Below are 26,798 nucleotides of genomic sequence, written 5' to 3'. Positions count from 1 at the left end.
GCATTTTTTACAGCAAACCTATGACTCCACAGCCCATCATGCCCTCGTTTTCTCTGTAGAAAATAGCAAAATGGTGACTTATTTTTCAGCATTGCATACAGCTGCCTATCAAGTAGGAATTTGTTTGGCTCCCTGTTAAATTCAAGAGTACTGTTCTGCAAGACAGCATCAAAAGAGAGGTTTCTTCTTAGTTTTAAATGTATAAAGCTGTTGTCTGAGAGTATTTCTGTCCAGCTGTCTGCCACCATGAAGGCTTGTCTTCCAAAAATTTTGAAATTGCTTTGGTACCTGTCTTAATGCTAAAAATAGCCTGGGAGAGGGCAGGGATGGCTATCCAGTTGGTAGCAGTATGTAAGAAACATGCCTCCTCCTCTGGGCACAAGAGCAGAAGGAAGAATACAGAACAAAACAAAAACCATTATGCTGCTCCAATTTTAAACATTTAATAGTGCACTTATTGAGTATATTCTGTACAGACATCTATAGCAAGTTAAACACTTTCCTTTCTCTCATGTAGATCGTAGTCATGTAAAGCACATTTACAATAGAAAAAATACTTGAGGTACAAAAACCCAAAAAGAATATCTGAGGTATAAATACAGGTATATTTTAAATAATCTTTATCATGCTTTATCTATGTTTGACAGTACACTGTGGGCAAGTATACATGTTTACAATAGAATGGTATGTACAACATACAATTTTACAAATTCAAAAGTGTTTGATGTAGAAGAATATACAAGGTTTTCCTACACATGAGGAACACTGTTACTGGAAGTACTACTACATTATTTGCCGTAATAAAAAAATCTTCATCAAAAAGCTTAAAATAATACTGACAATGGTAACAAAGTCTCAGTCAAAATTCCATCTTGCAACTCATTCATACCCTAGCCACAAAATACATTTATCACTTAATACTGCACCTCGAAAGCAATCTTTACCTTTACAGTAAAACCTACAGAAAGACCTTTCCAGAGGACCTCAAGACCTCCTACAGTTCATACACATTGATTCTCAAGGAGGGGGGAATACCCCAAAGGGTTTAAACCCGACAAAACCCCACCCTTCTCTCTGCCCCCAAATACAACTCTCCAAATTGCTCACATCCAGGTTCTGTTCGTGTTAACGTGCAGCTTTTAGGGAAACGGGAAAAGGAGAGAGAGAAAGGGAGAGAGCTTGTGCAGCTCTTCCTAGCTGCCTCACCCCACCTGCTGCTGCAGGAGTCCTGCCACCTCCCAGCACTGCAACTCCAGTGTTGACTTTTTCTTCTTGAATGGTTAGAATACAGTAAAATATATAAAAGTTCATTAAAACACTTACAGTTAATGCAGGTAGGAGTAAAAGCAACAGATTTTTTTTGGCAAATTAACAATTGACGTTACTGGCTCTCTTTGCTATTGCATAGACGTTTTATTTCTAAGCTGCTATGCTGCTCAAAAGTATATTTACTTAAGATTGCTATAGAATTGCTAATCACTCCTGAAAGATCATCTGGATAAGGAGTGGACAGTAATCGGAGCAAGCCTCTTGTAACATCTGCTTGGAGTTTTTAACAAGGTTAGAGCTGAGAAGATGCAGAAATGGCACACGGGAAGGATGGCTACTCCTGGTCCACAGGGGAGTCCCATTCTAGGTTGAACTGTATCTAGCATACTAAAATCCATTCTGGTTGCCTATCAGTGTACCAGACACATTTCAAGTTCGACTTCTGCTATCCTTTCAACCATTAACACACATTCACACTTTAATCTCTGTGCAAACCTTTCTCTGCTTATCTCAGTGAGAACACATTGAAGAGTACCAACTATTCCAGTGGATACACCAGTCCCTCAACACACTAACAAATAAAATGAGTATGTACATAAAGCTAAGTATTTCACATGGGAATGATGAGCTTTCACCATATTTCATAATATATTTTGCATTTAAAGAATTTTGCTTCTCAGAAGCAATTCAAACCATCTAATAGTACTTTTCTCTTTTTCTTCCTTTTTTTTTTTTTTTTTTTTTTTGCACAGTCCTCCTATGTATTCCAGTCGAGGCCTACACTATAGACCTTACACAGACAGGAAGCAGCTTTAAAGTGTATGTTATGGCCACAGTCCTATAGTAATGCTCAATATCAAGTCCTTATGCTGTCATCCCTTCATGACGTGACTTGCAGATGGTACACTAGTCTGGTCTGCATCGGACAAGCCTCTGTTTTGGGTAAGTCTACGTTGCTGAAGTGTGGAGCACACGGCTGTTCCTCTTCAGTAGTCACCTGGATTTTACTTCCTTGCTCTCGAGACTCTGATGACTGAAAGAGTCTCGTATCTTAACAACTTCAGATGCACACAAGTGTCCAAAAGACTTGGTGTACCATTCTGGCATGTGACCCCTGATGCATGGAGAAAAAGTAATCATGAAGTAGGTACCAGTAACTTTGCATGCATTTTCTTAGTCATAATCAAATACCTATCTAGCTGGTTAAATGCCTGACTAGGAAATCTTATTACTGCTTATTGCTCAGCTCAGCCTTACTAATATAATACATAGACTTGCTCAAAACCCAAGTTTGTGGCAGTGAGGAAGTTAAGACAAGTTTTGTGAGAATTTGGCCCTCTTCACTACATTTATAATAAATAACATGTTCTTGCATCCAAATACATCTGTCAGAGGAAAAGGCGGGATTATATACCAATAGGTATGGTGGAGCCCATACTGGAGGCTTCTAGTGCAACAAACCACACCTACTGTTAGCTATGCACTGAAGCCAATTTTCTGTGACATCTCAGGGCCTGCCTGCAAGCCTTTGAGAAGTATGTACTACTGGCCAAGATAAAGCCTGTTGAACCATCTAAATTTTGCGCTGACTACACAGAAACTATACAAGAACAGTTACCACTGCAAAAGGACAAAGTGGAAATTCATACCTTAAATCAATTCTGCACATGTAGGTAAGTTTAGATTTTCCTGACCCGCAGGGCTCAATCAGATACCTAGACAGAAGCACATTGACCCTGACACCTGCCACTGGAGCACGGTCATGGTCCACTGAGGTTGCTAGAAGCACACAAGCTCCTTTGGGGAAGTTTGTCCTCCATGTTCTACGAAAAAAGAAGAAAAAAAAGTCTTATCTTTGACAAACGGTAATTCAAACATTTAACAAGACTTCAAATTACGCACAGATAGATATCTACCTACACAACTTATATTACACAGAAATTGTAGGCAAGTTGCTATATGTGTGGGATATAAACATTACTGCATATAAAAGTCTTACCTTAAGACTACGAAGTCCCTGGCTGGGTGAGGTGCCATGCTGTTCTGGACATACTGGTATATATCTGTCTGGCTATCCAAAGGTTCGATTACTTTTGAATCTATAAGATCTTCATCCCAGAGATGCTGCTCTTTAAGTAAACGATTCAAAACATCCTCTGGCGTAGCTGGGATTTCAATGGTAGTTTTCCATAACCGGAGAGGGGGACCTTCACATACCTGGGGAAAATCAGGACAGAGTCCTCAGTTATACTTTTCCTTACACTTTCTTTTCCTTTCTGTTTTAGTGTTGGCGAAATACAGCAAATTAAATACACACACATATATGTATATACTGTACTAAGCTTGTTGTAAGCTAGGTTTGTTTTCCTAACAGCCAAAGGCATCTGCATGCTGACTTCCAAATTATTTTTCAGTTACACTTACCTTCTCCAGATGGGACACTATTAAATCATGATGCTACAGAAAAATATCCTAATTTTCCAAGTTTATTTTAAAAAACCAAACACTTCTCCCTGTGCTAGCTCTGAGCTGTGGAACTTAGAGAGCGGAGAAATGTCTTTCCAACTGCCTGCAGAGTGACAGGGCTTGGAGGCTTTGCTCAGCCTGTCAAGACTTTGCACATGTAAGAGAAAACATGTAAACACAATACAGCGAACATTCCTGGGTTGGATAAACAGAACACAAATCAGTGCACGTTAGCCGAGTACTGCTGAAAGATATGTTGTTTTTAGACAGTGTGAACCTACATCAAAAGATTAAGGTTTTTTTTTTCTTAAATGTATCTGCAAAATAAAGGGGTGCATTGAACCTTCTGTAATACCATATGTCAAAAGCCTGCTTATATTAGAGAAGATGAGCTAAACCCCAGAGCTGCGGCATGAGTGACAGGGTGCATACCTTCTTGTACGCCAGCTCTGCTTGCTCTGAGGTGGAGCAGCTGACCCAGCCTTTAAACTTCTCCTTCATTTCTTTGAGCAAGTCGTCCACGCAGTCCTGGAGGTAGCAGTGGTAGTCAGAGGGCTCGGTGGTGCTGCTGCCGCCCCGGAGCTCCTCCAGGCTGAGGGGACGCAGGTCCTGCTCCGTGTATGAGTTCCGGCCCCTGCTCATTTCTTCGGGTATCTGAGGGGTAACAAGGGTGAAATCATCCTCTTACAGCTCTCTCCCCACATCACAGAGTTAGTCTAGCAGCTTGATAACCACAGAAAGATGGGTACACTAGTTTTGTAAGTGATGGGATGCGTATATGTCAGGTCAAGCACATAATATGAAGAAATGCCAAAATTAAGTTTGTGACTTTCATTTCACTCAGATTAGTCTCTCATTTAGGGGGTATCTTATTTTTTTCTGTGGAGTATTCCTCTTTGCTACACAACTCAGATCCATTCCCACAGCACAGTTTATCCTGCAGACTAAAGGAAGGAGGGATCAGTTGTCAGCCGCAAGAAAAGAGACAGGCATGTCTTCAGTTGAGGGTTCTGAAAAGATTTGATGACAGTGAGGAAAACCAGGACTCAAGAATTGTCTGTTCCTCTATCCCAGGCCCTAGAGGAAGCATACTTCCTACAGATCCTTCAACCTATGGTTTGACAGTGTCACGTTCCAGGACACTTCTGTGGCCTAGTCTTGCTAACTCTTGGGAATTTAAGTATAAAACAATCTCTGAAATTCCTAGAAATAGCTTTTTGCTTTGCAATTAGACCTGAAGTTCACAGACCCTCATGGCCGCACCATAAAAGCTTGAAAACATTTCAAATGCAGCTTGGATATAACAAAAATGTCCCAAACCCCACAATTGCCTCATGGCTTTTGAGCACCAGTGCTAACAAAACATCTCCCTTTTCTTCTGGCACCAATTCTAATTCAGGTACGCACCCAGATCGCGATGCAAAGTTTTTTAAAAAGCTACTTATCATGTATTAAACTTTATTAAAATAAAGAGACATTCCTAGCTTTCCATTATACAGCAGATCTAAGCCACATCAGCCAATAATCCACTCAGTTTTGCAAACAGGTGTTTTACCTGAAAAAGCTTCTTGCATTCAGCGATCATATGAGCTAGCCCTTGGGTTGCAGCCAGATTTTCATTTAGGTCTTTCTGATCGGGTTTTCCCAGGCTTGGTTTTCTTTGCATCACCCTTCACAGGGGAAAAGAGCACACACACACACATCCAGTTATTTAACGCAGAGCAAGAGAGATGCCTGGTAAGAAAACAGTAGGATTCCCAAATATGCTGGTGATTTACAGCAGTGCTGCCTGGGACCAAATCTTGGCATGGTGTTACCAACTTCTCTCACTGCTTTCTCTAAACTTTTTCTTTGGAATCCCTCCTCCTTTTTTCCCTTCTTAAGAACTTGCTTATATTTTAAGAAATCTCTAACAAAAGGTAGGATCCCGTAACTGTCCTACACCCTGTGCCCTCTGAGGTGTCACAGTTGGTAGGGTCAATGCTAGACCGTGCCTGTTGCACATCGCCAATAGCTGTGGTTCAGGACCAGCAGCAACGAGCCCTGCTCCCCAGAGACGTACCTTGGAGAAGAATTCTCTCTTTTGAGAGTGTTTAAGTGGAAGAGGGAAGGTGCTAAGCAGACAGCCAGGTTTGTTGGTGTCATCTGGTTTTCCTTCACTGCAGCTGTGACATCACTCAGGAAATAGAGAAGAATCTGGAGGACCTCCCTGTTCTCATCGGGTAAAAGCATAATGGCAGCCTTGATAGCCTGGAGACGCTGATCCTTCGGCACATCTGCATAATATTAGTAATTCTCTCATCAGCCCATTGATTTTCCACACACACAGCATGAATACATCCCAAAGCAAACTCCAGCTTCAAATATTTGACTTGAGTTTGAAGTGATTTCCTTCAGGATGCATACCACTCATAGGAAACATGAAGGGATTTTTTTTTAACCCACTAGTTTAACTACCCTCAGCTATTTCCTGCCTCACAAGACATGCAAGCAAGAAGAAGTTGCGCCTAGGCCAGAGTTAATTTTAGATTTAATTTCAACAGCTACATGCTCCCGCAGATGCACTAAAATGACAGAAGCCTGGAGTCAGGCAGTGAACAAGCAAACACAGTCCAGCCAATTTAGAAATTCTTTGGCTTTCAAAGAAATTCAAAACACGAATGCATTTTAGAATAGGTGAATTAATTAAATAAATTGGCTAGCAAACCTTTTCAACAATGATGTCATAAAATACCCAGAAAGTGCTTTACCAAACACAGAGGGTTGCTTTATTGAGCAGATCATTCAAAGTCATGCAGTGGAAAAAGAAAGTCAACGCTGTGAAGCCCCATACCATTAAACAGCTCCTTGGTTACTAACAACAAACAGCCATTAAAAAAATTTGATGTGTGTCTTTATATAAGGCCTTTTCCTCCAAACTTGAAGGGAACAAAAAATGAAATAAGCCAGACCAGATCTGCTTCTTATAAAGGGATTTCCAATAAGCCATCTCTGAAGACAACACCAGAGTCTGAGTCCTGGAGCATTTATATCGTCATTAGCACCACACCACCCTCACTGACATCTCATAACACATGTGGTGCTAACCAGATATTTAATTGGTATTTGCTTCGGGCTTCAGCAACTTCATAAGGCTAGCAGGCCAGTCTAGAAAGTAGTTTTAAGCAAAAATCCACTGTTTTCCACACTCTTCCCTCAATCAGCTCAAAGCACACTTAAGCCATGGGTGGACAATTCCAGTGCACATCCTGGTGCGTAACACCAAAGCAAAGGGAAATTTTGTCCTTTGCAGGGAAGCAAAATTTACAGCTACTTTAAGGCTCTTTGCTTTACACAGAGATAATACTTCCCGACCACCTCTGGGGATTCCTCAGACCTACCGCCTGCGAAAGGAAAGGAACAGATACTTCTGCAATGCTCTGTCAAACTTTTTCCGGCACTAAACCCACAAAGAGTTGCTGTTTAATATGCACGGAAGTGGAAAGTCTGAATAATTTTCTCCATAAACCTTCTCGGGAATCCAAACACACAAAAAAATGCATGCACTGAAATAACATTATGTATGTTTTTATTTTAAACTGTCACCTCCACCTACAGAGCTCTGAGGGAAGTTCCTGTAACCTTTCTGGAAACTACCATCATAAGGAAGGCACAAAATACAGCAAAGACTCAAAACATATTTCTGCAGTAAGTACTGTTGTAGCTGTTCTACCATGGGAAGAATACAAGTGGGGAGAGAGCTGGCGTGGTGTTAAGGAGAGAAACCACAGGATCAGTAAGGTGCTGATAGTACATAAATCAGTTTGGACCCCCATGAATATTTCAAAAAGCATTGGAGTTCTGGTCACCAAACATTAATTCATCTTTAGCCATTTTATAAAGTAAGAGCATTTTCAATGAAACAACGTTGAAGAAAACTTCTGAAAGATGTGCTGTTTGGAAAGATCCAGCACAAAATTACCATATATACAGAACTCAATTTATCTAGCTCACAAAAGAGAATGTCTCCCTTGTTGGAATTGAATCTGCCATCTCAGAAGGATTAATTATTTCTCTTCATGTGCATTGATGCGACTTATTGTAAGCACTTACTGTTTAGGGTACCTATCAGTACAGTAGCTCTAAGTCAGTGACAGAAAAGCTTTCAACTTAAAGGTTTTTTTCAAAAGTTGTGGTGAAGGATAGAAGAATATGATGTACAAGAAAATAAAACTTTTTTTGGCAGCCTTGACAATCCCCTCAAAAGTCCCAAACTCTGTTTGTGTAGTGTTTGCACAGCTCCTCTACCTAGCCACATTACATGTGGCTTATTTTCACACTGTAATACCAACTATGCTCAAAGAAGAAAGGAAACTTTACAGCAAGAGATGGAGGATTTGTATTTGCTCCCAAACTACAGAAAAAGGTGAAATGAAAAGAACTTGTACTATAAATTGCTATATAACTAGAACATAAAAAATCCATTCCTTATGAGGCAGCCTGAACTAAAGTGGGTGCTGGAGAAAGGCAAAGACCAACTTATGCAACATGTGTAGAGCCCAGAGGAGAAGTATTAGAAAGTTCCACCCTTGCTAGACAAATGACCATTTGCCATCTGCTGTAGAAATCTTACTACTTACATTGGTATATTTGTAAGAAGGTCTCAGAGAGTTTGTTGGTCATGAGAGGCTCAGGGAGATCACGGAAGAATTGCTTTAACATGTCTGCTACATCATAGGCAGACTGGCCTTCGTAGTTGACACTGTCTGTTGAATTCTCATTCATTTGACGCAAAGCCTGAATTCTTGATTTGACTCCAGATTTCCTAAACAGTCCAACCTAAATATATATGGAAAGGCAAATACATTTACAGTGAGTCCAGCAAATCTGAAATGTAAGTATGCTCTTTAGCTTCTTACGTATGGGTTTAACTTCATGGAAAGCTTTCCCTGCATTAATTATCTATTTTGTCCTGTTTTGAGTCCATTTTTTTCAGTCTGACACAGTAACAATTACAGTTAATGGGAGGCTGGGCTTTGGGTGGGATGAGTGTACGGCACATGGGATGAGCGTACAGCAAAACACACCTGATCCAGGCAGTGGTTGCGGAGGTATCGCATGGCTTGCTGAATGCTCTGTGGAAGAGGCTGCCCTGTGCGCTGGACATTGACTTGCAGCGGTACTCCAAATACGTTTCGGTCTTTATAATCTGGCACCTTTATCCTTTTCATAAATTTTGGTACTGCCCTATTTAAGCAAAGGGAATGACAAAATTAAATTAAACCTCTGCTGACCATTTATCTCTGTATTTTCAGTAATTCAGAAAGTCAGTGAAAATAAGTGAAGCACTTCAGCAGTATGAAAAGTAGAGACAGTATAAATTAGCAAATCCACTCAGGGCTGGGAAGGGGGAGAGGACAGAAAACAGTTTCTGTAAGAGAAAGGCTTGACATTTGGGGCAGCATGCCGCCTGTAAGTATTAATGTGGTGCTACTCCATCAATATTAGCAGGACAAAAGCTACAGGGTAAAACTGCAGGGGCCAGATTGAATTGCAAAAGAGTCAAAATAAATCCTGCGGTCAGTGACCCCTTATAGCACTACTTCTTTAGGTTTCGGGAAAGATGGGCATTTGAACAATGAGCTTTTGTATGTTTACTACTTGTTCTGCAAAGTCCTCAAACTGGGTCCACCACCCACCAGTGTGCATAACAGCAGGAAACTGATGTAATACATTTGAGTTTGTCAGCTAAAAACTTCAGTTCTATAAACAACCCCTTTGAGGGACCCCCCTCCTTGTCAGCCAGTGACTGTTGTTACCCCCACCTCCCACTCCAGTTTCAATGAGAGGCCTTTCCATCTGCTTATGACTCTGAGGGAAAAGTTACTAAATACAAAAGAATGATTTACCCCCAGGTCCCCAAGAGTATTGATTTCATAAAGGGAAAAAAGAAGCCATTAAAATGTGAAAATATTGAGATCATTTTCCTAAACAGGGAGAAAAGCTAATGTCTACTGCAACCACTAATAGGACACAGTAGCACTAGAAAACAGGGAGACCTATTTAATATTTTAATGTACAGTACAGCTATACAAACAGTGCATTAAATTTACAGCTGACTAATCTGTTACATAGTATAACAGAACCAATTTGTATTGCTGTATAGTTTAGTGCATTATTGATATATGTATGAATAATACTTGCTTTGTCAGAAAACATGCCAATGGAATGTGAAAAAACACATTGCGATCTCCACCGAGAATCTGAAGCATGCAGGGATAACTGGTCAATACTTATTTCTGTCTTTCAGAACAAACAACTTCTGTATTTAGAAAGGCTGACATAATAACAGCTTTTGAACAGGAGGTACTTTGATGCTGAAGCTAAATACTCTCTATGACTCCTGGGGAAGGGAGGAGGCTGGCCTGTGGTAGGGAGAAGAAAAATTTTACTGCGTCTTTTGCATCCTGAAGGTTACACGGGCTGCACTGCAGACCCAATAATAAAAGAGCTTTCTATTTCATTCTTCTGACAAAAAGCATTCAATTGGATTACAAACACCTGGCCACAGCAGAAATTGCTGCCTACATAAAACTCCATGGCTCTCCCAAGCTTTCTTCCCCCGCCCTCCATCTTTTTGCAAGCTAACTGGATTTACAGTGCATTAAAGAGGGGAGATAGATTTTGGCTAAAGAGACACCAGAACTAAAGGAAATTTACATTATTTAAGTACATAATTATATAGAGAAACTATATGCCAATACTCCAGAATAACTGAAGAGAAGCAAGCCTGTTAAGATCTACTGAGGTTTGTGCCACTTCTCAGTAACTGCCTCAATAACCAACTAGTCCTCCTTTTGCAATGGATAGTGGACATTTTCCTGCTCAGAAAGCTGGCCTGTACTTCATTGCTTTTCTCCCTCACATACCCGCTGTAAACATACTTATCAAGCCCAATAAGATTACACTTATGTAAAGGGTTAGTGATTTTAGCGCTGTCTTAGGACACCACAAATCACTGTCAGCACAGGCTAGAGGAAGGAAGAAGTGCAAATATGGAAAAAGAGGGATGGACTGATTCATTGCATCTTTCCAAAAGTTGCTTAGGACAAGCGCAACTGTCATGCTTGTACAGCTGGCCTGTCTACACATGGCACTGTGTCCTTACCAGCTGAAACCGTGCTTGTTGGAAGGTGTGTACTTCTCCAGGAGAGCCGTCAGCTTCAGGAGAGAGTACTTCTGCAGCAGGTTCATCTGTGCCACGGACTGGCAGTTGATCTGCAGTGATGCTGAGCTGAGGCTGGGACGGTGGGAGCTCTGAAAGCTATGCCACCTCAGCCTGTGCCTGCAGAGAAGATGGGGGACAGAGCAAGAACTGGTCACTGAAATGTCTCTGCAAGACACGTGCAGGAGTTACCACAAATGTACTGCTGAGCTCCCTGCTCTCGGCAGCTGCTGTCTTCCGAGATTTCACAGGCATCACCCAGCACTGTCTCTGCCTCACCTGGCACAATGCAGCATATGTGGGTGCTTCAGATGGGGAAGTGCACACTGAGCTGACCCACAGCTCAGCATTAACTACACAGTCTTGCCCTATCAGATATCCTCTGAGGGCTCCAACACCCTTTTCCAGAAGCCCCTTCAATACTAAGGCAGTGGGAATCAAAAAACTCTATTGAGGATAAACAGCCCAAACTCTTAAGATGGGAAATGGGAACTAAGCGCTTCTAAAAGTCCCATTAAGTTTATACAAGCAGCTGTAGGTGACTAAGTGACAGCAGAAACCAGGCCCTAAATGATCTGCTCCAGTTTTAAAGGAAAACTGGAAACAAAAGCTAGAAAGAATTCAACCTCTTGCTCTACTCACAATACAAAATACAGCCATCCATCCCATGGTAAAACTCCCAGCAGACACTGGGAGGACACTGGAACTCCCTCCGTCCCCCACTGTGCTACAGCAATCAAGAGAAAGTAAACAAACCTCATTTTCCCTGCAGATTTAATGCCCTAGCATGCCATTATGAAATAGCCTGCTACCGAAAAGTGCAATTTTTTGGAACAGTGTAAAAGTCAAGGCTTTTACTACCCACTGACAGAAACCAGACCATAAGTTACACTGGTTCTCCTCACCAACTTAAAAAGTGAATAATCCTACTTGATGCCGCTCTCCCTCCCCCATACCATTTCAGTTTGAAGAATTATCATCCCCCAAAATTGCCTTAACATTGCTCCTAACGCTGACTTGCTGAGCGGACTGCTTTTCAACGACAGCTCAGGCTGAGCATGCAAACATGCAGCTACGAAGTGTGGGAATCATTTCTCTAAAAGTCTTGCACAAATATTTCCCTTGCCTAGAACTGTTTTGGAAAGTGATGGGAACAGCACGTGTGTGCTTGAATGGCCACAACTTCTACTGCACCTTAACCGAGTGTGGTGCAGCTACTGTCAAGCCACTTGGGCTGGAGGGGGACCCCACCAGGGCCACCCCAAGTCCCAGCACTCATGATCTCACCTGCTGGACCGTGTCAGTGATGCGCCCACCCCAGAGTCCCTCCTGTCCTGCATCCCTGTGGGCTCTTCTGTTTCATTCAGTGAATTCCCTGTACTGTCAAGGTCACTTGGTGTCGTTCGATCATTATCTACATCAAGGTGGATCTGCTTTGGAGAGGAAGGACAGGGGGAGATGGAGTCGAGTGCTGAATCAGAGTCCCCTTCGTCCGAGAACTTCTCTGACCACTGGTTTACTATTCTCTGCATCCCTTTGACATGGTACAGGATATCGTCTAGTTCTGGGAATATGTCTTCATTTTCAAGGTCAGCGAGGTCGCTCGTACTGGAATACAGGATTGAGCCTGGCACGTTGTCATAAATACTCAGGCGGCTGCTCACTGAGCTGGAGGAGTTGCGCCTTTTCCCCATGCCCAGCTCTTTGGAGCTGTCACCGCTGTTTTCCCTTCGGAGGGTGAGATGGCCATGCCCATGGAAACTCCCTGTCCTCCAGTTCACAGAGGCGCTGCTTTCTGTTGGGGAGAAGTTGCCGTTGGAGAGTGCTTTGGGAAAAGTGCCAGGCTTGTGATCTTCAGGGATAAAAAACACAGTGTCTTCTGCAAAGCTTCCCCGGTTCTTGAAGTTCTGCTCCATCACATCGTTGAAAGTTGACTGGTTGAAGGGGTCGAAGCCTTCCAGGTACATGCCCACCCTTTTGTTGTACGCACTGAGGCTGCGTGTTCGCGTGACGGGACTGGGTGTGCTGACGGCACTGCTCGTCTCAGACTGACTACTGCTGCTGCTGGTCTGGGTGGAATTGGAGACACTCCTCTTTCGTACCATGGGGAGGCTGATGTGATTGCCGTTGAGGGCTGAAATCTCCACGCAGTTAAGTTGTTTCAGTTTATCTTCATCCATGCCCTCCTGCAAGATGGGCCCACTAATAATAAGGCCAAGCTTTGAAGGAGCTTTGCTCTTGCCATGGTGAGAGCTCTTGATTTTCAGGCTCTCCATTCTCTTGAGCAGGCTCTTTGTTTTGGACTTGGCGTTCTTCTCATTGGCTTTTGTGTTGAAGCTGAAGCTACTCAGCTCCCTGGGCGAGGGCAGGCTGCTGAACGAGTCATCATTTGCTGCGAAATTGCTTGACGAACAAACGCTCACGACCGAGTTTGTCCTGGTGGTAGATGCCTCACTCTGCAGGGTTGGTTGGTGGCTGCTGGTGCTGCTGATGCTCAGAATAGAAGCCACCTCCTGGCGTTCACTGAGATCTGTTAGCACACTCTCACGGCTTGCCGCATTGGTAAGGTGAGGAGCTTCTGGGGAGGGGGTATTCAAGTCCGGTTTTGGAGGAAACACATCAAACTCTTCGAGCCTTGACCACCTCTTGCTGTCCCTCTGAAAAGTCCATTTGCCACTTATTGCACAAGGTTCATCTTCATCCGAATCTTCACTCTGCAAAGAAGAAGAATCCTGAAAGAGCTGCTTGCAAACTGCCCAAACAGCAAAGGCAGTTGCATTTAAATACAATGCCCACTAAACTGCTTTAAGCATGACCTTGTTCTGACTGAATTTAAAGTGAAAACAGTCTTTTACTTGAGGGAGAGGAAGATTAGGCCATAAAGCCAATCACAGTAAAAGATAACATGGGACAGGCAATATATTTTAACAATTTTTAAATACAAAAGATACACACTTTGTAAAAAGAAACAAACAATACAATCTCCTTTAAGTTGTTGTTTTCTACAAACTCTAGTATCCATAGACTTTTAATTAATTGGTCACAGTGGACAGCCCTCAGATCAATGGAAATTCCTGGCATGCATAAAATTTTAAACTAGAGTCAGTCAGGGGTTGGGGTCCTCTGGACTCTCTCCAAAGTTACACTCTGTTGATAGTGGCTGTGTGTTTATACTCCTCTTTGCAATTACAAGATGTTTCTCATATGTTCTGAATTGTAGTGGCTTAATTCCTTACCCATTCGGGAAGTCCAAACGGTCTCCTCACTGTGATTAATGAGACAGCAAAAGAAGCTCTTGCACTGCAAGAGTGTGATGCCTCGAGGCTTTTACCTGGTCCACTCTTCCTCCCACAGCCTAGCAGCTAACATTTTAAGAATGTCCTGTGAAGTTTCTACTTCAGTCTCGCTTCAGGCAAACTTTAACACTCATAGATAGCGAGCAGCAAGAGCTCACTGACAGTATAGCATGTAAGTAAATTGTAAATTGTAAATAACGTCTCCACTAATGTTTGCTGTATGAGTAATGCCTGAGGGCACAATTACACATACATCACTTACGCCTACTATCTTTTCATCTAAATACTGAAAGGGAATGATCCGGGGACTGACATACTTGGTCTTCCAAATATCTGGAAAATTTCATGTTGGAAGAATAAAACCAATGAAGATATTTTAATAAGACACCATGAAACCACAAAATAACCTTTGGTGTTCAGAGTAGGAAACACTAATTGCCACCCAGCTCCCTGAGTTTCACTTCATTTGTTTAGATTGCTGTAATTTAAAAACAAACATGTGCATGCCCCAAACTGTAACTATTTGTGTGCCGGCAACACAAACATTCATTCTCTGAAAAATAAGTAAATTATTTATATCTCAAGTATTTTATTTATGCATACTTTAGCTCCTCATCCTCTCCTAGGTTGCTATGTTTTTGGTTTTTTATAGCACATTTCATCAGAAAAATAAGTGAAACACCATATTTGTTTTTTATAACAAAATACACACAAGACACAGAGAAAGCATAACTTTCTTTGTTTTCCAGCTACTACAAACTACTTCTGTCCATGACTCAGACAAAACCTAAGAGGACTGGCTTGCTTATTTAAAGTTTTCAGGAGGAAGAGAGTCACCTGAAACTGCCAATGGATAATAATGATGGTTCAGTGGTGACTGTGGTTTGACTGGAAAAAAAGTAGCAGTAAAGTGATCTTAATTTGCAAAGAGGTCAATGCAAGCATAAGGAAACATATGTTTCTGTCAGCACAATTTTTCCCTAGTGTTAAAAAGCTTTAAAGGCTAAGTATTGATTTTAATGGAGTCAACAGGATCCAAGCCCATCTGCCAGAACATGGGTGGTGAATGAAAATCAGGAAGGACTGAAACAAAAGGTAACGTCCAGACTCTGGAGATCTGGGGTTTGGACCTGAAGTCATGTCTGGTCTGACCTCTAACAGCAATACTGATCATTCCAGTGTTAACAAGGTTCAGGAACAAGGAGGAGAAATCTTCTGGTGGTCATAAATGGCAATCCAGCTGTCTACCCCTACTTTTAATGAGTTCCTACATATGCTGCCTCAGAGTGTTATCTTCTGGAGCTTGGATGCTGTTTCCAACATACCACAAACAGATAGGGAAAGAGGGGATTAATTCCTGGTAAACAACCTCAGAGCATTTGTATGCATTCTTGTTAAGGGTAGGGCAGCATTGTATTGCCTTAGCTCAGTCATCTTTATCTGCAGTTGTCATATCCCAGGGGACAGTATCAACTACTGATCCCTCCTAGGACACACACATAGTTTTAAGACAGCTTTTGAGCAGAACTTTACTAGCAAACCCCAGCAACTCAGCTTTCTGTCTCTTCCACCTTACTGAAATTACACTAAGTGCTCTCATTTCTCACCATGCTCCACAGGGATCCTGAAGATTCAGGAAACACTTCTAATCCCTGCTGAGCTCCCTGGAAACAAGCACACTTTCTAAAGAGGCAGCTGATGTACTCTGTAAATATATTGCTTTAATTTTGAGTTATGTAATTAAAACCCAAAGAAACAGTGTGCCCAATCCTACAAAGGGTTAGCTCATTTCTTTGCAGGCCAAGTACAGCCTAACTGATCCTATCTACATCATGATAAAATAATACAATTCTAACATGATGGCAAAGAACCAAAACTGTGAAGATGACGCCAAAGATGATGCTCTAACATTCAGTTCATGGTGACTGGTCAGCATCTCCTCCATCAAGCCTACTCTACATTCCTGCCCGAGTGCAGGTAATAAATACACTATAACACTGACAACCTTGCTGGCAGGCAGAGAAGCTCAGTTCCTTTTAGACTGGGAGCAGCATCCCAGGGAAGAGTTCGCTAGACGAATACCCTTTATACACAGCCATGCCCAGTTTTCACTCGGTGAGAACACAAAATGAAATGTAAGCAGAGTTTTGACTGTGTGTCCTTGCCAGGTTCTACTCAGGTGTTATCCTAGACTGCAGCTAAACAATCTGCTAGATGGTTGGGTTTTTTTCCCAATTTTATTAATATACAATGCTGTAACAGAAGGTATTAAAGGAACTTACCCTTTTCCTGTGGGGACTAATTTCTAGCTTCATCACTGCACATTTGTTTAAATTATTTAAGCGCCTGCAAAAGCAAAGGAAACCATATTAAGAGAACACTCCAGTGTTTTGACACAGGCTACTCCTGCTCAAAAGCTTTTGTGAAGGCTGTCTCCAAACTGCTTTGCATACAAAGAGCCACAAGCAGAGTTTCAATTAGAGCCCTAATTATACTTAACCATTAACTCATTACATTTGGCTGTATTCTAACTTCAGACCAAGGGAGGGATGGATGACTATTTGTCACAATTATCTGAATCAAAGTAAAGAGAAGTAAACAGAAACTTAGCCTAAGTTGAGAAGTGCATTATATTCAATGAATTGTAATAATTACATTTTTTTAAATAGTAGGCATCTGAACCCTGAAACATTCGATCTCAACAGACTGAAAATAACGGAAAAGGCTTCTTATTTGTCCCTGCGTACACATGCTGTGTGAAAAAAGCATGCTGCTTTAAAATTGTACTTTGTAAGCTAAAACCTCCAAGAGGAAAGCTTATTTTCCACTTATTAAGTGTCTATTTTGTTTGTGAACAATTATTATTTTCAATACAGTCCTGGGACAAGACAAATCACCAGTTTAAAAAAAAAAAACCAAAACCAAATCACAAAAAACCAAAACACAGACCTGATTTCTCCTTCCTAAAGAAAATTTCTTTTATACATAAAAATACTGTTTTGAAGGACTAAAATAATAATGATAATTAAAAAAAAATTGCTGCAGCAACAATAGCTAACTAGTCTCCTTATGAAATGTGATAGCAGTCTGGATGCATACCTTGAAGTACAGTATGAATGCATACAAGCATCCCTCTATTCCCCGATGACCTGATGATCTGGTAGGTATCCCTGAACAATAAAATCTCCCTTCCCTCTCCCCTAGAAGCTCAGTGTGCAGGGCTGAGCACAACAGCTTAAAGCAGAGCAAGACTTGGCACTGTTGAACACACAGCTCCACGGCAGTTCAGGCACAGCTAAGTACAGGCTTCTGTGGTCTCCTGCCCCTCTCCCAGCCCTCACCTCCCCAGCAGCTGCTCCAGGGACATGGTTCAGCTATGGTAAAGCATGGTTAGAGAAATGCTGGTGCTACAGCAAGGCAAAGGGCAGGAACAGGCTGAGCACCACACAGAAGGCAGAAAAGCTGAAGCAGCAGCTTCATGGAAGTGACAATTTAGTCCCTTGTGTTAATACTTCCACTCATAAGGCTGTACCATGGGCTGGATGAAGAGACTAGCCAAGCTGAAAACCAAACTTTCAATACTTTGTTGGGTTGAATTTACCACGGGTCAGTTCCCCGAGCTGCGTGAAGTGTAGTGTGTGAAGGGGCAGGCAGAGGAGTCGAGCCGCCCCTTTCCTTCAGCCGGACTGCAGCCCAGATTCCACAGGAGCAGAACTGAGCTTTAAAAAGCCTAATTGATTCTGAAGAAAGTTGCATAATTGTCACATAACTTTTCTGAGCAAAGTGTAAAGAGCCTGTAGAGCCTGTATCAGCAGCTCTGAAAAACTAAAAAAGTAAAAAAAAAACCACCCCAAAACCTAAAAAAATAAAAAAAAAGCTGATTTGTCCTGTTTCTTCAGATGAGTTTTTTCAGATTCATGAAACTTGTAACTTGAATCTAGAAAATGTGTGCACAGGAAGAATTACTAGTTTCTTCTCTTTCCCCTTGCCTTTTATGCACAGGATTAGTTGCAGATGCTATTTACACAGGGCTTGAACCTGAGGCCATCAAAGAAAATCGAAAAGCTCCTACTGGTGCTTTTGCTGCAGTCATAAAGTAAAAAAAAAAAAAAAAAAAAGGCAGTTTGATCTATAATTAGACCCAGCCACAACACAGCAGAAAAGAAGAGAAACAGGAAGAATTGCCATGGGTCAAATAGTAGGGCAGTTGCAGGTTAGGAAAGTTATCCAGATCTCTTTATTTTCATTTTTGCCTTGACTTTAAAAGGCAGAAGTCACAGTTCTGCTGGCTGCAGCTGATGGGTACATGCAGAAGTCCAGTGAAGTTCAGAGGAACTGCATTTACAGTGTGGGTGAAGGTTGGATGTCCCATCTAAGCGCTACACAACAAAACTGGTATTTTGGTTTTTAAGAGGCCACACAGCAGCTGAAAGCCACCTCCCTCTCTCTGCTATAAAAACATTCTCCTCTCAAACCCCTGGACCTCAAGATCACGGAATATGAAACTGGTTTCAGTTCTATATTGTGTAATAATTTACAAATTTCACAGTGTTGCAACCTTTGACTTAGGCAGAGAGAAGTTATCACCAAATCCCTGTATCACACTTTATCTAGCTCCAGCCTGTCTGACCACTAATAAAGATGATCTCCGATTTCACCAAGATTACATCTCCAGACTTTTCTCCTACTCAAATTAAAACCCTGAAATAGGTGGAAAAGGGTAGAGCAAAGACCTCTGTTTCCACAGAGTGTTTAAGAAGAAAAAAAATCCCCTGCCACACACCTCACAAAAATGAGTATGAAGGCAAGATAAGGTAACCCCCAATGAGCAAAGTTAAATGCAATAGCAGTGAGGCAAGTAAAGGCTCTGTTACACATTTGACATGATTTCATCACAAAACCAGTTTCCCTTTTAAAACCTAAATGCTCTGCAGTAATTGCCTCAGGTCTGCAACTTTCATTATATACATCACACATCCTGCTTTAACTTCTGCTCGAGTTCAGCAGTGCTCAGTTCTTGGAGCTATAGGACACTGAAAACAGTACAATATGCAAAACTGCCTTCCAAACCCATTACTGAGACTGAAAAGCTAAGTTTACAAAGTTTAGGCTTTGCCAGGATGAGAGTTACCTATACAACTATCATTAATCTTCACATAGGCTTTGCAATACTTTATCAGCATAGAAGTACACATTCATTTTCTACAGATCTTCTCATCAAATCGATATGCTTGTTCGTGAACCGCAATTTTCTCTTCTGGCTCTGGACTTTCCCCTTTGGTAGTTTCATTCACAGCTATAAATTCAATTCATCATTTCCCTACTGGCAGTCAGCAGGTCTGCCTCATTCTTTAGCTCCATCTTACTCTGCCCAAACCTGTCTCAGCGACACCTTCGTGAGGACAAGATGGGAGATGGAGGGACAGGGCAGGATTGCTGCAGATAGCAGTTACAGATGCCTTCACCGTCTGCCTATCTCAGTTACCATTTCGATAAATGCCTTTGCGTCAGCCCTCTCATTATGCATCTTCACATCCAGATGGTATCTTACTCCGGCGGAGTGTTGTAGCTCCAAGATGTCACTTGCCCCTCACGTACTCCTGCCCAAGCTCTCATCCTCCTTCACCACAGCTCTGCAAAACTCTTCTGCCTGAGGGTGACCAGTGCAACAGGACCTGCCTCCCAGTCCCAGCCCCTGAGTTGAGACTAGCCCGTATCAACCCTGAGTGGCAATTACACTGGAAGCCCGAACCTGTTGCACTCAAAACACGAGGCATTAGAGCTTCCCTCCGAAATGAGCAAACGGTGCATTTTTCCCATTCTTCTCCTCAGAAATGGACAAACCAGTTTAGCCTGAACTTCTTTTAAGAAAGGCAGCCTGAACAAGATACTCACTATCAAAAATTGCAGTGTGAACAGCTAATTTCACCTAATTTATAAATTAAAATATGTGCATATAATGTGAAGTCCGTGTTAATTTAAATACCAGTCAGTTTTCCATTGGCTATAACCTCACATAATTCATTCTGCTGACATTAACAGGAGAAAATTCTCACTCCATGCACCCAAGAAAAGTGGTAGCAATGCAGAATATTAGATTTATGCATTTTAAATGACAATTTTCAATCTGAGTAACTGTATGATCTAGCTTAAATTTTGAGGTGTTTTCTTGATGGATTTAAATTCTTAAATCCCTTCTCATAGAGCAAATTCCAACTCCATTACACGTGTAATTAATTGACGATACAAGGGCTTTCTTGTCTCATTGAAGTCGACAGCCTCTGTGCTGGCTCTTGGGGTTTATCTGCACGTTCTGACCTGCAAAGGAGTCCAGCTCTCTACAAACCAAATGATACGAGCAGTGAATGCTGCTCATGTGAATCCATTGCAATCAATTTATTGGATGAGAAGTCCTGATGGTAAAAGATTTAATAAACCTCTTGCGTATATAGTGTGGCAGTTTTCTAGTTATCCGTAAGGAGACTAAATGAGATTTCCATCATGGCTTGCTATTTATTTGGTACTTAGCAACAACCTTTAGGACAAGCATGTTTCAGTACTTAGTTTCACCAGCGCATGATGCTGCTATCCTCTGGAGATAAATAACCAGTCGTTAAACTACATAAAGTCTTATAAAACCAAGGCCAGCAGCGCTTTGCAGTCACTACATGAAGCATTCTAGAAAATTAGCCATCACTCATCATGAAATGCAAGGCTAAAAATGTATAAGATCACTAAATGACATTTCTTAACCCTCTATCTTTAGTGTTACCAAATGCCATATGCTATCTCTGTAATTCAAGTCTCAACCCACTTTTCACTTATTTTTCCAGGAAAACCTTAATGGAGTGACTATTGATACCTCTTCCGTTTAGAAAGGAATCTGGCAAAACATTGACTAATAAGCTGGTTTTACAGTTCCATTACTTTTCCTGCTTACATTAGTAAGATTATTAAACGATAATTTACAATACTCTTCAGATGTAAACTATCATTTAAAATGCTTCAAACTTGCAAAAATCCCTGTCACTGTGATTTCTACAGTCCTTTTTACAACAATTTCTTCACATGCAGTAATTAGAACAAGGTAATTAGAACTGCTGGCATAAAACAGTTGTTATGCAGAAAAGCAGGTTCCCAGCCCAGGAGACTTACTATTTTGTTACCGTGCTCTGCATATAGTGTTCATTTAGCTCTGTGCTGAAAATGCAAATAACTCAAAAACTATTCTGATTTTCCGTTAAGAAACAGTGATAGACTTATGGTTGTGAAACAGCTCTAAGTCTTTCACTGAGTAAACCCCTTTACTGTTTACACACTGACCATGGCATGAGTCAAAATAAACCCAGGCTTCAGGCAGAAATGTAGCATTCCAAACCATATGCCTTCTCCAAAGTTTTTTAATAAGTTTTACAGAATTAAACAATGAGATATAGGAAAAAAATCTAAAGGTAGAAATGTTGTGATAATATACTGCTTTTGTCTAACACAAACATTAAAGGGTCAAATTCAGACATCTGAGAAGATTAACTGAATTACTTCAGTTTTATTTTGAGGTGGGATCTGAATGCTTCTGGAGAAACTTTAGCTTCAGTTTTAAAGTTATCTTGTAAAAGATAACCCTGATATACAAGTCACAGGCTTCAGCATGACACAGTTCAGTCTTTAACATCTTTCTCTCAAGCTACAGTAAGACTGGTGGATTCTTACACATATTAAACAGAAAACAATTTGAAGATAAAAGTGAAGAAGTTATTTTACAATTAGCAGACTTCCTAGTTTCACAAAATATCTATATACTCATATAATTTTGGTTTGCTCCCCTTTATTAGAAGTCTTACAATATAAGCTTCCATTCTTAGGATAGAGATCTTTTTGCTGTCCTCTGTATTCAGAAAAAGTGCAACTGTTTTTATTGATCACACTAGCAGCACATCTCGAAGAGATATGGAGGGCATATTCTTACTTTCACCAGTGAGAAACAATCTGATACATTTTTCCCCCCATATAAATAAATAACACCAGTATTCTTGCAGGCAAGCACTAGGTCCAAAATATGCTGGCTTGACTGTATTTTGTTTTCCTGGCAAGGGAAGACCATGCTTCTGGGAACCAGCATTTATTCACATTGCTGTACTTTCTGTTCAATGACTTCACAAGTTCCAGAGCACAAAAATAAGCAGACCGATGCATCACATTTTAGTATCGATGGAATAGGTGCCCTACACTTGAGAAGGGCACATCCTGAGTGTGAACTTAACATTAATGAGATTTTTCCCCTCCTCATGACTGGACAACAAATCTGTTTTCTTAGTTTGAGAATCTTGTAAATATTTCTGAAGAACTTTAAATTCCAGTCCCTCTCTTTCCCTTCCAAGTATGGCAGTGATGGTATGAAAGCACTATAAACTTAAAGCCTTTCTTAAAAAGGTTTTGTAATTCATTACAATTACTGACGTTTAGAGTAGCAGACATTGTGCATGCAATATCCAAAAGCATTCATTTTGCAGACAATTTGGAAAGAAGCCATACTGATGGACAGAGGCAGAAAACTGCACTTATTTCTAGGTAATAGGAGACATGAAAAGACTTTTTTTTTTTTTTGCCATTTAAGATTGTGGACTCACGCTAGAGTAGGCAACTGATGGATGGGTAAGTGTCAGATGGGGCCACTACAATTGCTTTTATGATGAAATTGGTAATGCTGAGGCTGTAGTTCTGTAAAAACACGCTGCCACACACCAGTATGACTTGCTCCCTCTTTTTCTCTACCCATCCCTTCTCCTGCCCGTGCAGCTGGCTGTGGGGTCCTGCTCCATCCTCTGTACCCCCTCTGAACTTCATTATGCCTTTCCATGGGCTGGTGTAATTTACTAAACCAGCACAGGAGTATCCAGACTCTTTGCGGGGTGAGTGAGTTGAACCGGTTTGTGGAAGGAGCCCATAAACAACCAAGATAAGTAATGGGAGCACGTGGCTGAGGGCAGGCTGATTTTTGCAGTGGTGATAAACTCTTAGCGTCACTCACATTACCCCTTTCAGCCATACCCACATTCACCTTGGTGATCACAGCGCACACAGGGTGATGCACTGAGGTAAGCATGATTGTTTGCATACATAGCTTCTTTTGTTTGTAGACAAAGCTGCTCACCAATGTAAGAAAGGACAGTAACAGAATGCAGCAGCTAATACTGCTCCCAAACCCCAACTCCTGTGTGGAAATTGATGCTACAGTTATATGTGCAGATGGCTGTAGTCAGCACAGTTCTGCTTTCACATGTGTAACTGATTTGGAAAGAAGTAACGAAAGCTAATTAAGAATAATGATAAAAAACATGCCTATGAAATACCTGTCACAAAGACTCCTGCCACTTTCCTCCCAAATTTGTTTTAAATAAGATCCCCCAAAATTACTTAGCCCAATATATTATTCTATTGTTAAACCATATAATATTCTATATTAAACCATATACTAATAGTGGATAAAAAAACCCCAAAAACCTCAAGCAAACGGTTACAAAGGTATGATTTATGTTATATACTAATTCAATTGAGGTTACGATTTCCCCAGGTTATGCTTTCCATTACACAGGAAGGGTTTTGTTTCAAAATGCAATGTGATTTTTTTTCACCTACCTGCATAATGCTTCAATAGCATCTCTGTCCAGAAAGTCGTGCTCTCGCTTGACTAGAGCGATGTCAATTGGAAAAAGGAGATCTGCATGAAAAGAGACAGATGGAATAAAAATGACTCTTATTCCCAGTGGTGAGTTATTTCAGAACAACCAGCTGCCTCCAGTTGAGCTCACCAAGATGCTAGTGACTGGCATTTCTCGGGTAAACACACGCTATCACCTCAAATGCCAGAGGTGCTTCCTTTTCATGTACAAATTTTTGACATGCAGCTTTGATAATGAAAGTTCATATACAAAATGGAGGAAAAAAGTGTAAAGCACAGATAAAACAACATGAGAGGGAAAGAGGCAAATGTGAGCTCCCTATTCAACATCAGAAGTGTAAACTGACTCTGGCTAGCTTTATTTAAAATAAATATACAATCTCCATCAAAGCACTAATATCTCACATTGAAGAAAAAAGGTCAGAAAGCCCCAAATCTCTGGGAAAGAATGAAAAACTGAAGCTCCTTGGCTGTTAATCAAGCTATTTAAAAGGTTGACCCAACATTCATGAGATATTGACTGAAATGAAAGCAAGCCAAGCTGTGTGGAGCCCTTACTGCCTCCTTTCCTTAGGAGATTGTTTAGGTAAACAACTGGGAGAGTGAGGGGGAGGAAACAATGTTGGCAGACAGCTGAAAATTTACTACAGCTCTGAAGCAGCAATCACATATATATATTATTTACTGTCCTCCACAGATTCCTGACTGTCATACAGGTCCTGATCTGGCATTCCTTGCACAGCCAGAACTCCCACCAAAGCCACTGGGTGTTCAGGGCACACAGCAATACAAGGACAAACTACGCATATACTGCTGCAGTTACATACAACTCTCCCGGTCCAAGGGATTGTCTGTAAATCTTTTAATTTCCAGAGACTGAGAAAGAATGAGCTGAAATGATGAAAAGGACTGGTGTTAATTTGTGGAAAGGTAGTTAATATTCGATACCAATAGATAACCTCTCAAATGAACTGTTTGTCCTGATGTTGCCTCGGGAAATTACGACATATTCTGCAAAATGTAAGAAATTCTGTCTTTTCTACAGAAAACTGCAATTTTAGCAAAGGAACTGACTTCTAGCAAAGCAACTGACTTTAGCAAAGGAGCTCACTGATCAATCTGCATTTTAAAAGTGTACTATGTGGGACCACTCCACATAGGTGACTTCTCAGAACTCTTGCACTACACTAATTTCATTCATAGGTTTCCCCTTCATTATTTTAAGTCCAAGGTGCAAGTAAAGAGGATGAGCACATTCAACTGGTATTTTACACCAATGCTGATACAAGTTTTTCAACTGAGAAAGTTAGTACCTTAGGATGCCCACAAGAAAACATATGGGAGAACTTAAGTGAGAGAGGTGACTTGGAAGAAGTTGATAATCTGCACAAGTCCGTATTTTTTTTTAATGCTTAATTTATGCTGCTGCTGTTTTTGTTGTTGTTCCTACTGCCAGGGGGACTTGCAAAGGACAGTGGTATATTGTTTTCATATAAAGGCAGCTGTCTTTTCAATGGGTATGGCTGGCCTTGCTCTTGCCTCTTGCTCTCACCTCTGCGGTCCTTCTGATGTCAGGCAGGACATGGTCCTACGTTACAAACTTTATATTTAGAGTCCCTAGGCAGGGCAATGGTAACCATAAGTAGGACACATTTTCTGAATGTAAGTAATTTTTTAGGGGATTTACAGCTCAGAATAACATGAAACCCACAAGACCACATACTCAGCTGAGTCTTGTACCCAGTTTTAACAAAGACTGGAAGTACCGTCCCAGCTCTGCATGAATCTTGGCATCTCCATTCGCACACACATTAAAAAAAAACCACCCAAAAAAGAAAAAAATGAAAAGAAATAATAAAAGGAAATTTAATTTCTTAACAGGCAAAAAAAAGTTTTGCCAAGTGCTGCTTTTCAAAGTGCTATTATCATCTCATATTGCCAATGCAGCTGCAAATCAAAGCTCAACAAGATCATTTTTCAAGAAGGTCAGCCCAGCATTTGCTGTAATTTCCAACAGTTATTCACTGTAGATAATGGACTTTCTATGCTCATTCTTACAAGCAGCAGCTGGAGTTTGTTTAATAAAAAAGAAGAGGCAGATAAGAGTACATAATTTCACTACAGTGCAAGTAATTTTAAATGGTGGTGGGAAATTCTGAGCAATAATATACATGTCGCACTTCAAAGCAAACTGTAAGAACTGTATGCCAAAACAGCTAGTTTGTAGTAGGTTAGATAGTAAATGAAGAAAACAGTTGTAACTGACCAAAATTTTTGTAAAAGTGGACACACAAAGAGAATCCATCCCACAGAAGGATGCGTGAGTGCAGGAGGCAGCAGTCTCTTTGAGGAGCTGCTGCACATCTGCACAACAGCTTGTTATATTCTTTCCCTACATAGTGAACCTGTGTCTAACAACAAAACAAACTGTTCTGAAAAAACACACAGGACATCGGAATCACGAGGTGTACAGACGCATCCATGCATATGCAAAATTTCCTACCTCTGCTCCATTAGCAGAGCTGGCCAGTGGAGCTGGCCACAGCTGCTGTGTTTCTCTAAGACTCATAGCAGTGGATGACTACTTTCATGAAAATACGGTTCATTTGTGCGTTAACTACAAGGAATGTGCCATCATGCTAACGTAACATTTGTGCTATGAGGACATCTGGAAAATTCAGACTGAAACAGAGACCTGCAACAAGTTCAAAACTCCAAGAGCGCTTTGGAGTCTCAGTGGGTTTGGTACATCTATGTATGTGGTGGGTAGCCCAGTTCCTGAAAGTCATCTTATGTGCTGGCGCTTCAGTTGTGCCCCTGAACCTCATTTATTGGTGAATATTACATCTTACTGTCCAAAAATTGCCAGGGGATGATTGATTTG

At 41.1% G+C, this 26,798-nt stretch overlaps 1 protein-coding gene across 3 annotated transcripts in view; it reads right to left on the bottom strand.

Annotated features, from left to right (window-relative positions):
• Positions 1-418: 418 nt before the first annotated feature.
• DLC1 (DLC1 Rho GTPase activating protein) overlaps positions 419-26,798 on the bottom strand; it is a 230,715-nt gene continuing 204,335 nt past the window's right edge. For all 3 annotated transcript variants that reach the window (XM_037382406.1, XM_037382407.1, XM_037382413.1), the window contains 12 exons: positions 23,872-23,953; positions 16,518-16,581; positions 12,227-13,653; positions 10,883-11,059; positions 8,802-8,961; positions 8,355-8,553; positions 5,798-6,011; positions 5,291-5,405; positions 4,168-4,389; positions 3,269-3,486; positions 2,919-3,092; positions 419-2,383 (listed from right to left, as the gene is read on the bottom strand). In XM_037382406.1, the coding sequence (XP_037238303.1) occupies positions 2,263-2,383; positions 2,919-3,092; positions 3,269-3,486; positions 4,168-4,389; positions 5,291-5,405; positions 5,798-6,011; positions 8,355-8,553; positions 8,802-8,961; positions 10,883-11,059; positions 12,227-13,653; positions 16,518-16,581; positions 23,872-23,953 (3,173 nt within the window). In that variant the 3' untranslated portion in view covers positions 419-2,262. The remainder of the gene's footprint in view (positions 2,384-2,918; positions 3,093-3,268; positions 3,487-4,167; positions 4,390-5,290; positions 5,406-5,797; positions 6,012-8,354; positions 8,554-8,801; positions 8,962-10,882; positions 11,060-12,226; positions 13,654-16,517; positions 16,582-23,871; positions 23,954-26,798) is intronic.

Source organism: Falco rusticolus, chromosome 1 (genome assembly GCF_015220075.1).
Source record: "Falco rusticolus isolate bFalRus1 chromosome 1, bFalRus1.pri, whole genome shotgun sequence".
Taxonomy (NCBI): domain Eukaryota; kingdom Metazoa; phylum Chordata; class Aves; order Falconiformes; family Falconidae; genus Falco; species Falco rusticolus.
The sequence above is the reverse complement of the archived record's forward strand: the minus strand, read 5'-3'. Positions and strand labels throughout refer to the sequence as shown.